The sequence below is a fragment of the Equus quagga genome, chromosome 13 (assembly GCF_021613505.1).
Source record: "Equus quagga isolate Etosha38 chromosome 13, UCLA_HA_Equagga_1.0, whole genome shotgun sequence".
Lineage (NCBI taxonomy): Eukaryota > Metazoa > Chordata > Mammalia > Perissodactyla > Equidae > Equus > Equus quagga.
This window is the reverse complement of record NC_060279.1, coordinates 70799443-70816633: the sequence shown is the minus strand read 5'-3', so window position 1 is coordinate 70816633 and position 17191 is coordinate 70799443. Positions and strand designations below refer to the sequence as shown.

The 17191-nt window shown below is 44.3% G+C and overlaps 1 protein-coding gene across 5 annotated transcripts in view; it reads right to left on the bottom strand.

Moving 5' to 3' along the window:
- Window positions 1–17191, bottom strand: part of WWOX (WW domain containing oxidoreductase) — a 933724-nt gene that overhangs the window by 507492 nt on the left and 409041 nt on the right. Inside the window, exon 9 of one of the 5 annotated variants that reach the window (XM_046683792.1) lies at window positions 12445–12474. The exons of the other annotated variants lie outside the window; for them this stretch is intronic. Coding sequence (XP_046539748.1) covers window positions 12460–12474 — 15 coding nt within the window. The 3' untranslated portion in view covers window positions 12445–12459. Of the gene's footprint in view, window positions 1–12444; window positions 12475–17191 lie in introns of those variants that run through there. 5 annotated transcript variants of the gene reach the window in all.

The window sequence follows — 17191 nt, the reverse complement described above, 5'->3', positions numbered from 1 at the left end:
AGACAATAGCGTCCCCTATTTAAAAAAAAAAAAATCACGCGATTCCGGGGAAATGCCCTTTCACTCCTCATAATCAGGCGAGCTTCACATTTGTCTGGACCTGCTCCTACATTCAGCTCGGAGTCACTAATTTTCACAGACCTCTTTTCACCTTGCTCCATCAGGATCTGGCATATTTCTTGCTTTTTTTAAGCTGAGAGGTCAACAGGATTTGCTTTTATTCAGGAGGGGCTCATGAGAAGGGTACAAGAAACTCCCCAACATAGCAGGAGAGAGCATCAGGCCTCCTTACTCTCTTTCTTTCTTTCTTTTTCTTTTGGTAATCAACTTGTGAAAAACAAGTAGCCTCACATTCAAGTTTTCCAAAAGGCAAAAAGAGTAAAACTCAAGTAACCATCTCATTTGCATATCTGTTTATGGTAAATGGGTAAGTGGCATCCTTTAAATAAAGAAGAGCAAAAAAGAGCTGGTTAAAAAATATGGCACAAGATTTTAAATGTACTAAACTCTTTAAAGTACTGAATAACAGAAGAGGAGACCACAAACAGAGCTAACTTTTGTTGAAAAGAATGATCTGTTTTTACGTTAATGACATTACATTTTAATAATAGCCCAGCGGTAAATTTTGACTTCTTTCAAATAGACCATGATGATTAGTTGTGAAAGATTACTTTGAGAACCATAAATTCTAAGTGTAAAATGAACAATGTCCTTAACAGGGGGAGGGGAGGTAAATACCCCTCTTAACAGACTAGCCTCCTAACTAGGATATATTTGGACAATAGGCATTCGTGTAGCTGCTATACAAAGAAAGAAAGCTGCCTATCCAGTGCAGATGCTGAGTCTATTAGAAATGTGCATGTTTCAGCTTCTTTCCCCACTCAGAGGCATTTGAACTTGAATGTTAGTTAGGGGGTCAAACATGGGCGCTGGAAGAAAAGAAACACACACACACATGCAACCACTCCATCAGAAGGCGAGTTCAATTTAACCACTGAGTCCCTCAACCTTGTTTCATCTGGGCTGCTTCCTGTCTCTTTGATGAAGAGCAAAGATAGTTGGGTATTTGCATCAGCCATAAACACTCAGGAATGTAGCAAAGAACAGAACTGTGCCTCCAAGCACAGCAGCCAGAGCTGTAATTCTAGATAGTGCTGAGTCTCTAAATAATGAAATTTAAAATTTTGGGTTGTTAATGAGGTCGCTCTAGAAAGGACCATGCCCTGGGTGATTTTTAAACTTCAGGCACATTTTCGACTCTTCCGTTAACACAATGGTAACACAAAACTGGCTCTCCTTTTCATAAGGGCCAAGGGAAAGGAGAAAAAAATAGGCTGTCTGGAGTGGCCTTGCCTCTCCTTGGCTGAGCATGGAAAAGTGAGGACTTCCTTGACAAGGGCTCTGCCTTTGTGTTTTGCACCTGGAGATTTTTTTTTTTAGGGCTAAGAAGTCAAATCACCAAGTATTGATTACTTAGAGCACGCCAGAGTGCAGCGCACCTCCAGGGAGACAGAGGAAACAGGAGGCTGGAGAGACAAGGCTAACATTTAAAAAATAATCGGGGAACAATGAAGTATCGAGTATCGTCCAGTGGCAAGCTTAGAGGATGTGAATCCATCAGACAATCCCAGACTGTTAGAGTTAGGTCTAGTAAAATCAAAAAGAAAACAAAATGGGCAGACCGACATAGACTTGACTTGTCAACTTTTCATTTTGCCAATTAAGGATTTTAAAAAGAAAACAAAATCAGAGAAAGAACATTAAAAAAAGAAAAAAGAAGTAAACAGTAACTATTATTTTCTGTCATCTTTATCAAAGGAAAGATATTTAACATTTTTAATTTCAGAGAAAGAGTGGGGGGCTGGCCCTGTGGCTTAGTGGTTAAGTTCACGCACTCTGCTTCAGTGGCCCAGGGTTTCGGCGGCCCAGTGTTTCACCGCTTCGGATGCTGGGCGCGGACATGGCACTGCTCATCAAGTTATGCTGAGGCAGCGTCCCACATAGCACAACCAGAAGGACCTACAACTAGAATATATAACTACATACTGGGGAGGCTGAGGGGGAGGAGGAGGAGGAGGAGGAGGAGGAGGAGGAGGAGAAAAAAGATTGGCAACAGATGTTAGCTAGTACGCTAATCTTAAAAAAAAAAGACAGGTGGATGAAGGACATAATTATAAAATAAATGACAGTTTAAAAAAATGGATACAATGTACATTATGAGGAACTCAATACTCTGTCTATATTCTTCTTGTTTTTAAACAGACTGGTGTAGATTTTGTTACAGATGGGCCTTTGGGATCTGACAGATGACAATTTTCTTCTGTGCATCCTTGGACCATATCCCATCACCATCTTGGCACTCAGGAGCTCCATGGATATCTGCTGAATAAACGAGGGGCCATATTTGCAAATGCACGTCTGCCGAGTAAAGCTTTCGTGTAGGCCAGGAGTCAGGGATAAGAGGACAGTATGGCAGACCATGAAGGCATTGATGTGATAGCAAAAATAAGGAAGGGCATCCCCAGGAGTTATAACATCTGGAACACACAGGAAGAAGATATCTCGGGCCCACCCAAATGTAAAAGCATCTGAATGCTGCTTAGTGTCTTCCAAATGCAGGTTCTAATTTTTGAGGTTGTCCATTGAGATTCAGCTAGATGGAGAGTGCTCACTCGCTGTCTCCATCCCAACCCCACTGGGTCCAACCAGCTAAGCAACAAAGTGGTGTTAAAAAAAAAAAAATCATTCATGACACTTGTTAAAGTGTAAGTAAGGCAGACTTTATTCAGGAGGGCTATGGAGATTGGTATAGGGACCACTGCACTGGCGTATCGTAGGAGGTGAGAGATTAGGCTTAAATCCAAACATAACAAGGCAAAGTGGGTATTTTATAGCTAAGCAGCAGGGTGGGGAGGGCCAATGGAAAATTGCTGAGCAAGCAGGGTAATTCTTGCTAACTGACTTACGGGATTCTTGCTGAAGGCAGGCAAGGGTGATCAGATATTACCTAAGGGACCACAGGGAATGAGCAAGGTGATCAGAGATTAATGGTGGGGGATTCTTGCAAAACAGCTTGTCGGGATTTTAAAAGTGGGTCATGCAAAGAAAGGATATGGAAGTCCAAAATTTGAGGCCTAGTTGGGAAGAGGATGCAGAGGAGCCTGAGTAAAGTTTGGTTAAGGAGAGACTCTTTGTCATTGGTCTCTTTCAACCTCATCTCAAGGTATAAACTTTTTTTTTGCTGAGGAATATTTGCCCTGAGCTAACATCTGTTGCCAATCTTCCTGTTTTTTTGCTTGAGGAAGACTGGCTAACATCTGTGCCAATCTTCTTCTATTTTGTTTGTGGGTCGCCACCACAGCATGGCTGACGAGTGGTGTAGGTCCCCGCCCAGGATCTGAACCTGGGAACCTGGGCTGCTGAAGTAGAGTAGGCCAAACTTAACCACTAGGCCACAGGGCCAGCCTTCCCCCTTTTTTTCTTAATGCACACAATTTCCTATGTTCACCCAAAGGACATTGTTTCCTGACACTCAGAGTGGGATCTCTATGACACAGTTGAGGCTGGTGAGAGGACAGGCTTTGGGGTCAGACAGGCCTGAGCTGGCCTCCTGGGTCCCCCAGTCACCAGCTGGTAACCTGAGCAGTCACTTAAACTCTGAGCTTGAGATGCCTCATCTGTGTGATGCAAATAATAACAGCCCCTCTCTCAGTATTGCAGAGGCTGAGAGAAGATGATGGACGGAACACAGAGCCTGGCCCTTGAGGGGGACCTGATACATAGCCACTGAAAAAGAAGAAAGAAAAATCTGACTGCGTTTATCACTCTGCCTCGACCCCATTCATGATCTCTGAAAATGTGCTGCAGGATGGAGAGGCAGAGTATTACATCTTGTTGAATTCAAGAACACAGAAGGGTTCTCACCAGGGAGATGAGAGGAAAAATGAAAATGAATCAGCACTGACAAGTCAAAACTATTACGGGCCAGACAGCAGAGATCCAAGCCCTGGTATTAACACTGACGGAGCGATAGCACTTGGGGGAAATCACTTAATATCTCTAAGCCTCAATCTTCCCATCTGTAAAATGGAGATAACAGAGAGTATCTATTCCCAGGCGGCCTGAATGAGGATCCTACAAGATAAACCACTTTTCGTAATGCCCAGCAAGACGTGATCATTAAAAACTATGATTTATTATTGTTAGTGCTATTACTACGATGACAACTATCAGAGCAGAATATCTGCTTGAGAAACCTGGGGGATAGGATGTGGCTGCCTTAGATCTCAATTTATCTTTTGCGTGCCAAAAAAACGATGCTATTAGCACGACGCCTTTCCTTGTTGAACCAGTAAGATCTCTCCAGAAGACAATGTGAGGATAAAATATGAATGGGAAAACACTAAAGAAACAGGTAACTCCCATGGTCCTCTACGCTCTGACAAAAGAGTGATTCTGTTAGTGTGATTAGTTCAAAACGGTGTATTAAGCCCAATGGAATCATTTTAAAATAAGATTCTAATTTCAGGAACCTAAGGAAGTCTGCATTTTAATAAGATATTTCATTGTATCCCAAATACAAAACCATTGTTTGCCTGACTCTATAATTTATTGTTAGACAGACACTGTGCTATTACTATAGCAAAATGAAACACGCAATGATTTCGCTAATAAAACAATTGGATCATAAGGCAAAGCACAGCTCGGCAGTTTAAACAGAGCCCAATACCCCTGAGTACAGATCTGCATAGCCTAATATCCCCAGTCGGAATTTCACCTTTCTCTACTCTTCCGCAGAGAAAATCATTGAAATAGCCTGCTAACAATACCATTACCATCTCCCTAACTTAATCCTTTGTTCCTTCCAAAGAAAAGACTGCCGCTGATTATGAATATTCCGCTCTACAATTTCCATCAATTAATACACTACCGTGTTCTTATTACGGTATTAATAGCTTCTTGATTTACATTAGAAAGTATATATTTTACACCATGGGTAAAGCTATTTCTTCCCCTTTAACGGAAAGTGCTTATATAAAAAGAACTTACAATTTGGAAAATGGAGATGGGGGTGTGGATAATTGCTTGGAAATAATATATTCTATTCTCCTTCCCGGTTTTCTCCTCTCTGCTGGGGAATGCCGGTTGCCCAGTCAAGGAGGGTAGGACGGCTCCCCTGCACCACCTTCGTCCTTTGACCTTCCATCTGGGAAGAGACATGCGGAGCTGAGCTGGTGTGCCCCCCGGGGCTGCCTCCAACTGTCCACAGAACGCAGAGTTTGTAATTCAACTTTTGCAAAAGCCCAGAGGCACAGAGAGGCCCAGCCCCCGTCCAGGTGAATAAAATGAGGCAGGTGGCTTGGAGGAGAAAGGGATCTTGGGGATGAAGAAAGAGATCTGTTTGAGTCTAGAGGCAGGCCAGCCTGGATTTGCCTCTCTATCCTTGCTGTGCAGGGAACAGCCGGATCCTGGCTGTCACTTACATCCCATGTCAGTGGCTCCTTACCTATAAAATCAGGATATTCATGTCCACTTCCTGGATATTTTGTGGAAACCAAATAAGGGTGTGTGTGTAGCCAATGCTTCCAGTGGTGGCGGATGATGGCAGGGGCTCTGGAAGGAAGGCAGGTGTTCTGCCCTCTACCCAAGGATGTCCAAAGCCACAGACGCCCCTGCAAGGACTGAGATGGCCGTGGGGCTGGCACACAGGCTGCTCCCTGCCGCCTCGTCAGAGGCCTCGGTCATCCCCATGGTGATCTGTGAGTCTGATCTAGACCGCTGGTCCAGAGAATTGAACACTCTCAAGGTGGCTGTTCAGAGGAGTTGAGATCTAGAACTCTCTCAGTGGCCTATGTTCAGAGTTCACACTTTTTTTTTTTTTTTAGAGCTCACGCTTTTATTGCCCCATTGGCCTGCTATAATTTTAGGGTGGTTTCAACTGCCACTAGGATTTACTGATGAATCTGGAAGATTCTGGTCTCAGTCCTGCCACTGGCTAGCTCTGCTGTCACAGGGAGTGACTTCACCTCTCTGGACCATACCTAGCTCAAGAAGACAAGAAGGCGGGTTCGAAGGAGAAGTCACAGCTGGCATCCTGCACCTGGCTTCCATTGCTCAAGCATATAGGCGTGGCCCATGGAGGGTAAAAAAGTGAATTGCCTGCCAATGTTTAAAAATGGAGAAACTTCATGCAAAAATCCTGAGTCCCTATTTTTCTGTAAAAACAGTGTCAGCAACAAACAGCTGGAGCCTAGATGCTATCCTTATAATCCAGTCCCCACTTGGCCCACTTCTCCTATTTACACTAACTTACAGGGAACCCCCGCAGAGCCTCTGAGTCCTAAAAATGCTACAGTTCAGCCACTGTCACTTAGAGAGCCATCTGTCCTTTTCTAAGGAGCACCCAGTCCTGGAACATGTTTGCAAGACCCCGAGACTGGGGTGCCTTATAAAGACTCTCTTCAGTATCCCCAGGTTGCTTGAGGCAGCATTTCTCCTCCCCCATTGCCCGCGCTCCACTTCCTAAACCTAAGGTGTCCAGGGATGCAACCTTGCCCACCTAGTTCTTCAGGTGCTGCTCTGAGGCTCAGGAGCAAATGGTGATTGACAGGGTTGGGTTTTGCTGTATTTCTCGTAAAACTGTGTCAAGAACGATTAAATGGCGAGGCCTCGAAAAGAGATGGATGTACATCTCCTGAGGCCGTGTCTACACATGACCAGAGCCGTCCACGGGGCCAGCTTAGTGAAAAACACCAGTCAGAGGGGCTGCGTGATTGAACTGACAGGCCAATTCCCCAGCCATGGAAGGCAGCCTTGGGCTATGGCTGGGGGCAGGGCAGCCGGCCCTTTGGTTTCTTTCCCATTTAAAGCACTTTGCAGAGTCTCGAGCCCAAGGTAGAGATTCAGTTCAATGTCTGTGGATTGATTGATTAATTTAAAGCCCCTGAGAGATTCCGTAGGTTCACAGATAAAGCTAGACGAGCTGAGAATTTTCCTGTCTTCCTCAAAAGGAAAATGTTCAAGAAGCAGCCCCCTAATTGGAGATGATTTACATTTCTGTCTTGATCTCGGAACTGGAGGAGCGGATGAGAGCCTCCATCAGCAACCACTGGAGTCTGGCCCAGAGCGGCTACGGTGCCCAGATTCTTGCCCGACACCATCAACATGGACCAGCTTCTGTGGCCTCAAAACGTGCTTTGGTTGTTTAGATTTAGGGAGACAAACAAGTCTTGGCCTCAATGCTGACTCTGCCTAAGCAAGACATCACGTATCTTGTGCCTCCGTTTACCTACTGAGAAATGGTGATTTGAGTGAGCTATTGATGTCAGGTACTTAGCACAGTGCCAGGTGCAGAAGAGATGCTCACTGAAGGTGACTAGGACAATGTCACACACAGTCTCACCAAACACGGAAGCTCAGATTCCACAGGCTGCTCTAACTTGGATGAAAGTACCTCCAATGCCCTTTCCGGGTGCTCCATAGTCACTTGAATATTATCGCCTTTTGCATCTTAGCAGAGTGATGCCCTCCTCATCCAGCACTGAGATTTTGCAAGGAGACTTCCTTTCAAAACGCTTGCCTGCTGACTGCCATGAAACACACCAAACCATGAGATACTTGGGGTCTCCGATGTTATCTATCCAAGCGGCAGCCTGGTTAAGGTGTACCTGAATCCTCAAAGTCTCTCCCCCAAGTGAGATATCTCACCTCGGAGAGAGAGCTTTGGCTATTTGCTGAATTATATCAAAGCAAAATGAACCAAGATGCACAGGGGGAAGTGAAGTTAATAATACCTTATATATTCAATTTGCATTCCCCTCTCGATTTTAACCCAATCTACACGAGCTTTCCAAAATAAGCAGTCATTCGAAATGTTCCCACGTGATAGATGGTCTTACACATTTTAAAACACTGTCCCTTTAATAAACCAAACTGCACAATGTGGTTTTAACTGGTTCTAGAATATTCTGATAGTGAAATATTTTCTGTTTCTGGGCCAGAACTGGTCATTTCTTCTTGAGAATATGATGTTTGAAAATCAGTTCCTCCTATTATAGATTTCTCCCTCAGCTTGTAGAAAATCCATGATTCCCTAAACATTGGTCTTTGAAAGCACATTGACTAAAATCTTCATGCTTAATTCATGAAGCGCAGTCTGGAGATTAGTGGAGCTGGACATAGACCAGGAATACTTTATCATATTCTAATAAGCAGAGGCTGAAAATTGCATTTCTAAAGCTACAGTATTAAAGGGCATACCGCAAAACATGACCCAAACATAACTCAGTAGTTTTACAGTGTCTGAAAAGGCTTTGATATGATAAAGTATGCTGACGAGGGGAATAAACACAACTAGAAATTTCTGAATTTAAAAAGGAAAAAAAGGATGGGGGATTGGCAAACATTCAGTATATTCATGGAAAAAATATATATTATAAAGTCATACATTGTGTTTCCTATTAAACAAGTATCGACTATTGAGTCAGGCTATAGAAGATCCCCATAGCGCCACAATTTAGGGGTGTGTAAAGCATAAAAGCACGAGACATGAGAGAAAATAAATAAAGCAGGCCTAATGAGGTTAATTTGAAGGTTTCCAGAAAAATCTAAGTGCTGGCTTTTCAACCTTTTTAAAGACAGGTCATCAGCATTGTTTCTGAAAGCACAAAGCAACGTGGACGGGGGTAAATGCTTGGTGGTAGATGAGGGACGTTGCTCAGAAAATGATGCAGATAAAAGCCCTCCCTCGTGGAAGCAAAAACTGTCTGCAAAATGGTGGCGACGTGAGAAAGTAACCAGAGAATCCAAATATACAAACCGGCAGGGCATGTGGCACTGAGGACAGTGCCTGGCACACAGTAGGTGCTAATAAGTGTCTGATTCATCAACTGATTAGTTAATGCATGAGGGGGAAAGAAGGCAATGGAAACAGGTCCTGTGCATGCCACAGGAGCTCATGGAGACTGTCGGATGTACTCTACCGGGTGCTTGCTAAGCTCTTTTCCCTTTATAAAGGCAGCCAGTGATGAAAATAAATGAAGTGTTAGGTCAGGAGCAGTTTTCGCAAAGACAGTAGCTTCCACTGTAAGCACCTGGACCCACTGGTGGCTCCAGAATTTCTGCTTTGGGTGGGGAGGAGGCTGATCAGGTTGAGAGGGAAGTGGGTGCTGGGGCCCCAAGGATTTGTCTCGAAACTTCATCCGCACAGCGAGAAGCTGGGTGTTACTTAGACGGCATGTTTATTAGGAAAGGTGTGGGAAGGGTGCTTTGGAGATTTGGCTGATCCAGGGTGTGTGATCCCCAGCCCTAAAACCCAGCTCTCATAACTGCTGAGATCAGAGCACAAAGATCAGAGCAGCTGAAACCCTGCTGATTTCTATGATTTTCTTTTTACAGGTGTGGATTCACTACGCTCCCTTTGCTCACTTCATGAAGCAAGGTTTATCCTCTTCCTTTCTACCAGCCCATGTTTACCTCCCAACCAAATTTCCCTGCTGGCCTCTAATGACACAGCCCATGCTTTCTCCCTAAAATGGGCCTTGACATCAGTCACCTTGGAGTGTACATGCCAGCAGTTCTATAGCTCCGGGTCTCCTCCTCTTCAGCTGGCTGGTCCTACTCATCCTTCATGTCCCCACTGTCCTCATTCTTGGAAGCCTCCTCAGCACCCCAGATGTGCCCACCCGAGGCTGGACTAGCCATTCCTGCAGTGGGTTTCCATAGGGCCCCAGGTCATCGCTACCATTACCTTGATGACACCTTAGTTAACAGCCTACTTCTGCCACCAGACTATACAGTCTTGAAGGGCCAACATCTTGAGAGGTAACCTGCCATATCCCCAGACCTAGCACAGAGCCTGGCAAACGGGATCTCAAAATACATTCATTGCATAAAAAACAAATGAACAAATGAAGGTGTCAAGTCCAGAATATCCAACCCTAAAGAGGGGCTGTGGATATCATCCTCTGTTTTATATTCCACTTTGACATTTATAAAAAAGAAAGTCTATTGTGTCTAGTATATACGACTACAGGAAATTTGAATATAAAAAATGAACAGAAAGAATAAAGAATGAAAAGCTACCCATCTTCCTACCACTTAGTAGTTTTCTCACTTTGAGTATAAATTTTACCCCCTTTGAACAATGAGGTTCTTTTCTACTCTACTGAGTTAGATTTCTGACAGCAGCTATGTGATGAGCCATTTCAAAGCCATTTTAAGTATGGTTCACACAAGGCACCCTCCTTGGCTGACCAAGGGGCAAGTTACTCTGCCTGCTCTATCTCAAGCACATTCTTTACCTCTGATAGGTAAACATGGGCAGGCGTTAGAGACTGAGGACCCCACTACTGAGAGATGTGGCCTTGTACACAGTCATCTGAAATCATGAGTGGACATGTTTGTCACAAAGACATGGCATGGCCTTGATCAACGCACATTGCCAACCAACATGTGCTGGAGGGAGGCAGGAGCCATGCAGCTGCCAGTGGGGGGATTAAAGCTGTGAGAAGACTCTCAGATGTGAGCCAGGAGGAAAGGGCTTTGGTTCCAGTTTCAAGGAAGGGGAAAGGATACATTTCTAGTTGCTGTTGTCTTTGCAGCTTCCCTTGTCCCATTACCTCCGGACTTTCTGCTGGGAGTATGATATCTGACTCAAAATCTATTTCTGCAGCAGCTGTTAGCAATGAAGTAAGTGTCTACCTATCCTCGGTGGCTGCTTTTGCAGGGTTTGCAATGTCTTCTCCTGCAACTGCCACTTGAAGCAGCCCCATCTGCACTGCTGCCCCTAGCCAGGGCCCCCAAGCCTTCCACAAAGCGTTCTTCTCCTAAACAACTCTGGTTTCCTGGGCCAGCTCCTTTTTCCAGGAGCCTTCAACAATAAGGATGGTTATTGTGAAAGAACTCACTGCTTCCTTGAGAGACCAGCCCTTCTTGCTCCCCTAATTATAATTCCTTACTTGCAATATGCATCAGCTGCTATTTAAATAAACAATGAGGGATTTCAAACAGAGAAACTATGAAAATGAAATTGCTTTAATTTATATCCCAAGGGACTGAGGCTGTACAGTTCTCCGAATGCCAAATAAATAAATAAAAACTGAAATAAGCGTCAAGTTGGAGGTAGCCTACGAGTTCCATAAGGGGACAAAGGAGCCAGATGTGGCTCAAGATAACTTATTAGGTCCTAAGCTCCCCATGTGATACCTAGGGTTCCTTTAAATGCAGGATACAGAACTGCACCCGGGATAGCAGCCCCTTCTGGAAGCAAGGTAGGAATGCCATGGTTTATATGATCGGAAAATGAGGAGTCATGGCAAGTTGAGGATCGAGACTCTCCTGAGATGAAGCTGAGGACAGGTTAAAGGATAGGCATTAATAAGGCAGGGGGAAGAGAAGTTGAGAAGTGGCTTTAGAATGCTTTTGCCAGGGACTTTATAAACATCACTGCATCTCATCCTCAAATGAATATGTTCCCATTTGATGGAAGAAGAAACTGAGATTTATGTATGTGTTCCTGATTACACAGGCTGGATATGGTGACGGTGGGACTCAGAGGCAAACTCAGGTCACCTGCATCCAACTCCAGTTGCTGGGGGGAAAACTCAAAGATAAGTTTTGTTTGCTTGCAGCTTAGAAATGTATGGGCCAATCAGCTAGAGCACATAGGATGCCATCAGCTTTCACTCTTGCCGCTCTGTCTTTGTCTCCTCTCTCCTTCTCTCTGATTCTCTTCCTTTGTCAGTCTCCCTCTCACTCTCTCTCTTTTATTTTTTTGCAATAGGCAGCCTCCCTCTGTGCAACCTGGGAAGGTGCCGCCGAGCAGCATGGCTACTGGGTTAGCTTGTAGGGAGGGTGAAGGCATGAAAATGCCTTCTCTGGCAGCTGTAGCAGAAAAGTCCCTGGAAGGATGCAGAGCGGCCTGGTTTTACGTAGGCTCAGTCCTCCACCTGGCACTTCGGCCAGGAGACAGGAGCTGTGATTGGACAGACCCAGGTTACATGCCCATCCCTGTGGTTGGGGGGTCGTGGTGGATGTTTTGAGATCAACAGTCCCATCGCCACCACCAAGAGTGAGATGGGTGCTTCCCAAAGGAAGACGGGGCACTGTGAGTAGTTCAAGTGTGATGGGAAAAGATGCTGGGCAGACAAAACTTCAGTTACAACAAGAACAAATTAGGATAAAGCCGTGTGATCCTCAAAGAAGCAGGATACAGTCTGGGGGGAAAGGTAGGACGAAAGGCAGTGACAGGTAGGATGGGGCACTTTCGGCCTGCTGTTTCAGTCCATTCAGGTTGCTGTAACGGAATACCATAGACTGGGGGGGTGATAAACAACAGAAATTTATTTCTCACCATTCTGGAAGCTGGGAAGTCAAAGATCAAGGTGCCAGCAGATCCGGAATCTAGTGAGGGCCTGCTTCCTGGTCCATATTGTCAACCAGGTTCATGTTTCCTGGTTCTCACGGTGTCTTCACCTGGTGGAAAGGGTGAGGGAGCTCTGTGGGGCCTCTTTTACAAGGGCACTAATTCCATTCATCACGCTCTGCCCTCGTGACCTAATCACCTCCCAAATGTCTCACCTCCTAATACCATGACACTGGGGGTTAGGTTTCAACATATGAATTTTAGGGGGACACAAACATTCAGTCTGTAGCAGCTCATGTGGCAGAAACTGCCAGCGTGTCCCAAATATTCATTTTCTCTTCTTCCTTGGCTACAGAACTTCCAAATTTACCTAGCCACACTGCAGCCAGGACTGAATGCTGCATTTCCCAGGCCTCCTTGCAGCTGTCTAACCAAGTGACAAGACTGTGGCCAGTGAGAAGGCAGCAGAAGTGTTGGGTGAGGCTTCTCGGAGGGCTCCTTGACAGGGAGGAGCTTAGCCTGCCTTCCATCTTTTCTCCTTCATGTTGCCTGGTCATTCTGCACCAGGGGCTTTCCTTGATGATAGAAGCTGTGTTGCAAAGCAGAGAGAGAGAAGAAGGCTGGGTTGCTGATGATTTTGCAGAGCACCTACACCAGCCCTTGGACTGCTCATTTCTACACCCTGGTCAGCTCCTTGTTACCAGTAGCCAAATGCAATTCCTAATTTATACACCTGGGCTCCAATCCAGGCCTGCCATGATTCTCCAGGCCCATGTTCCAACTCCAGCCAGTAGTAACAGCAACTACACTTTTGCTTTTTCTTCTTTCTCTTCCTCCTCCTGCTTCAGCCACCTGATTCTCTGAGAATCCAGGAGCTTGAGAAATAACCGTAGCTATGTAAATGCTTCCATTCTTGTCACATTTGTAATCTGTGTGTATGTCTCTATTCTCATGGCTACCATTTCACTCAGGAACTTTCAGGAAACTGATTACTTCAATATCATTAAGTGATTGTTTGAACGTTTATTCGATATCATGCTACCTTCCCCAAACACCAGCTACCAGCAGAGTATACATATTTTCTACTTGGTGAAATAGAATCTGACCGCTAAACAGTGATAAACAGTAAAAACAAAACAAAATGAAACAAAATAACATATCTATTTTGCAAGAAGCTTCTTTGACTATCAGACTTTTCTTAAACTATGGCGTTCTTTATTTTCACATAAGTACATCATACATTGTGATACGAAATGGATATTGACTGCAGCTGAGGTGAATATCCACATGTATTGACCTCAGAGGTAAATATTGACGGAGACAAAGGTAAAATCGATGCTTACCTTGAGGGATAATAAATCTGGATATCTATTGAAATAAGAAGTCAATAGGCACATTGTTACAAACACTCGTGGTTATAGTCACTTGAGCACATTTGCACAGTGAAGGGCCAGTGGTTGTTTTCTAGAAAACTAGAGGCAGTGGTAGTAGCTCATAGAGGATGCACTGACTGCCTTCTCACCAGTTTATCCCTCTCTCTGTTTTGTCACCAACTAGCGTTGGATGAAGTAAATAACCCCAGCCTACCCCTCAAATGAAGTAGTTCAGTCTCCATCTTCAGGAAGCAGTTACTGAATTAGGTGTTGATGTGGTTTATTTCAGTCTTTTTTTTCCCCATAGTGGAAAAGGCTGATATGGTTATCCCCATTTTATATCTTGATAAACTGAGATTCAGAGAACTCGAGAAATTCATCTAAGGTTATAGGTATGATAAACGGTGGTGCCCTGAATTCAAAATCCAACTGTCTAATGTTAAATTTGGTATCTTGCTACTATATTATAATCTCTTGATAAGAACTCTAAAACTGGGATTCCAGGTGATAGAGACAAATGTCGGAGAAGGATGAACGCGGAGGTGTAAGGAAAGGGCTGCCTGCTGCAGACAGGCCTTCATAAAGCAACATTCACAACTTCTTTGCAAATGGCCAAGAAATTTCTATGACCCCACTTCCCATTACGGCTGTTAATCATTATCACTGACATTATCATTACTACAGGTAAATTTTGGTGAGTTGTAACCATGTGCCAGGTATTAAGTGTCTTATAGATCTTATTTTGATAAACTCTCATAACCCTATGAGGTCGTAGCAGATACATGGTCATCTGTCCAATAGCCAACCCCCATTTCTCCCTTGATGGGCGAGCCCAATTTTGTTCAGCTGTCCTCTCTTCCACCACATGGCTAAAACTAGGCTATGAATCTTCAGTAGCTCAAGCTCCCAACCATGGTGGGTCCAGATGCTTCACTAGGTCTGTTTAGATATAGGCCTTTGATACACTTCTAGCCAATGAGATGTCACGATAAGTCTGTTGAGAGGTTTTGGCGAAAGGTTCCCTTATTCTCGAGAGATACACACAAGATGAGAAGGTGCCTTCGTCCTCTAGCACCACGCTCTCTGGTGATGATGTTTGGAATTGCGGCAGCCATTTTGAAAATGTGAGAGAAACTCCAACGGAGGAAGAAGCTGATAGAGAACCTCAGGGACGTGGAGCCAGATCATGACAGGTCCCCTGTTTGACCACTCTGCTTCTGGACTTCAGATTAGGTAGAATAAGTCATTTTCATACTATTGAAGCTACTGCGAGTTGAGTTTCCTGTTATAAGCAGCCCAAAGCATCTCATAGATATAAGAGGGTACCATATTATCTCCCTTTTACACATGACGAATCTCAGGCTTAGGAAGGTTACTCATTACATGCAGCAACTAGTACCATCTAACCCAGAGTCTGAATTCTTAACCACTCCTCTGCAACCGTCCCAGGCATGCTTCCCACTTGAGGCTTACACCATGATCTACTGGAAATCAGGTCATGCAAATGAAACCCACCCAAACTGGCAGTGATCCCCTCTAATTGACCTCACAATTCCATTATGAAAGCACTGTATAAGATGCACCCTCTCAACACTTAATCTCCTCTGAGTCCCTGGATTTCAAAACTGGTTTACTGCCTTGACATATAAGCTGCAGGAGAACTTGGCTATGTCTCCTCAACACCTAGACCTGTAACTTATCAAATGGCTTCTGTTCAACAAACAGACTGTGTATTTTCAATTCTCCTCATCCAACCTACTCCCTAGAAAACCCTTCCCTCTTCACCAACTGGGACAATCCTATTTATTCTTCATTGAGCAGCAAAAATGAAAGTAGAATTAAAGAGTGTTTCCTCTACTCTTCTTGACCAAAACTACCATCTTGCATCTGTCTTCTCTACTAGTAAAACCTTGATGTACCTCTTATAAGAGTATTAAACACACTGGATTCCTTTACTAATCCTCAGCTGAGTGCCTAGTATCTACCAGGCATTGCTAACTTCTTCCTATATGTGTTTCTCTCCTTAAAGACAAGAATCATAATTCATTTATTTCTGTAATCCTAAGACCTATCACAGTACCTGAGACATAGAAAAAGCACAGAATTTGCTAATAATCATAGACTTCAGATATGGTAGGAGATGTCATGAACAGTAAAATCCTTTTTGAAAATTCCAACAAATACCAACTCCTTATGAGAAGACTCTCTTGCCCTAAAGCACTGCATCTTTTCTTGCCTTTTAACTAAGAAGCAGCATCGTGGTTAATGCCTCATATTTCTTATTCTACATAAAGGAAAAAAAAAAAAAGCCAACAGACAGGCTACGAAACAGTTAAACTAGAGGAAGCCAAAAGAAAGTGAAGAGTCACTATAAGTTCCTTTGTTACCTTCACAAGTCTGTAATTGTACAGGAAATCAGAGCACTTTATCACCCAATTATTGGTTATCTTTACGCTACTTCCAGAAACTTACACTTAAGCAAGTGCCTCTCTCCTGTAGCTCCTCTGCAGTGTCCAGGGGCCCTAGTGAGGGACACGGTGAGGGAGGCACTGACGAGTCCAAACTGTTGAGGGCCCAAATGGAACGAAAAGGCAAAGGAAGGGGAGATTTGCTCTCTCTTCTTGGGCTGACACATCTGTCTTCTCCTGCCCTCAGACATTAGATCTTCTGGTTCCCAGGGCTTCAGATTCAGACTTACACCACTGCATCCCCCACCTTCCCATGGTTCTCAGGACTTTGGACTCAGACTGAATTATACTACAGGCTTTCCTGGGATTCCAGCTTGCAGAACACAGACTGTGGGACTTCTCAACCACCATAACCACATAGCCAATTACTATAATGTTTGCTCTTCTATCTATCTATCTATCTATCTAGCTCCTATTGGTTCTGTTTCTCTGGAGAAGTCTAATACAGGTGATTGAGTCAGAAGACATAAATGTCTCAATATGGGGGCCACGTTCCCAGAAAGACGCAGTGCAGAGTGGCTACTAAACAGTACAGACAGGAGACAAAGGAGGGAGTAGTCATATCTTCCAGGAAGCCCAAGATTCTCATTCTCCACCATTATCACCACTATTACCACCACAAGGAAACCTGTGCTTCTGTGCAGGGACCATTCTGGATTTATCTCTTTATCCCCAGCACCCTGCCCAGTGTCTGGTAGATAATAGATGCTCAATCAATTGATGCTAAATGAACAAGATGTTAAAGGCATTAGGAGGTACCCAAGACACCTCAGCAGAACTGAACAATAGACAAGGGCTCAGGAATGACTTCACCTTCTCTGAGCCTCTATGGCCTCTTCTAGAAAAAATGGACTAGCTGATCCTCCAAGTGGCTTTTGTAAGTTCCATGATTCTATTCATGAGAGTTTCACTCCTGTTCATGACCTGCTTTGAGCAAGCTTTGAGGCCACTTCAAGAATAAGTTTCAGAGACCAAGAAAGGGTGGA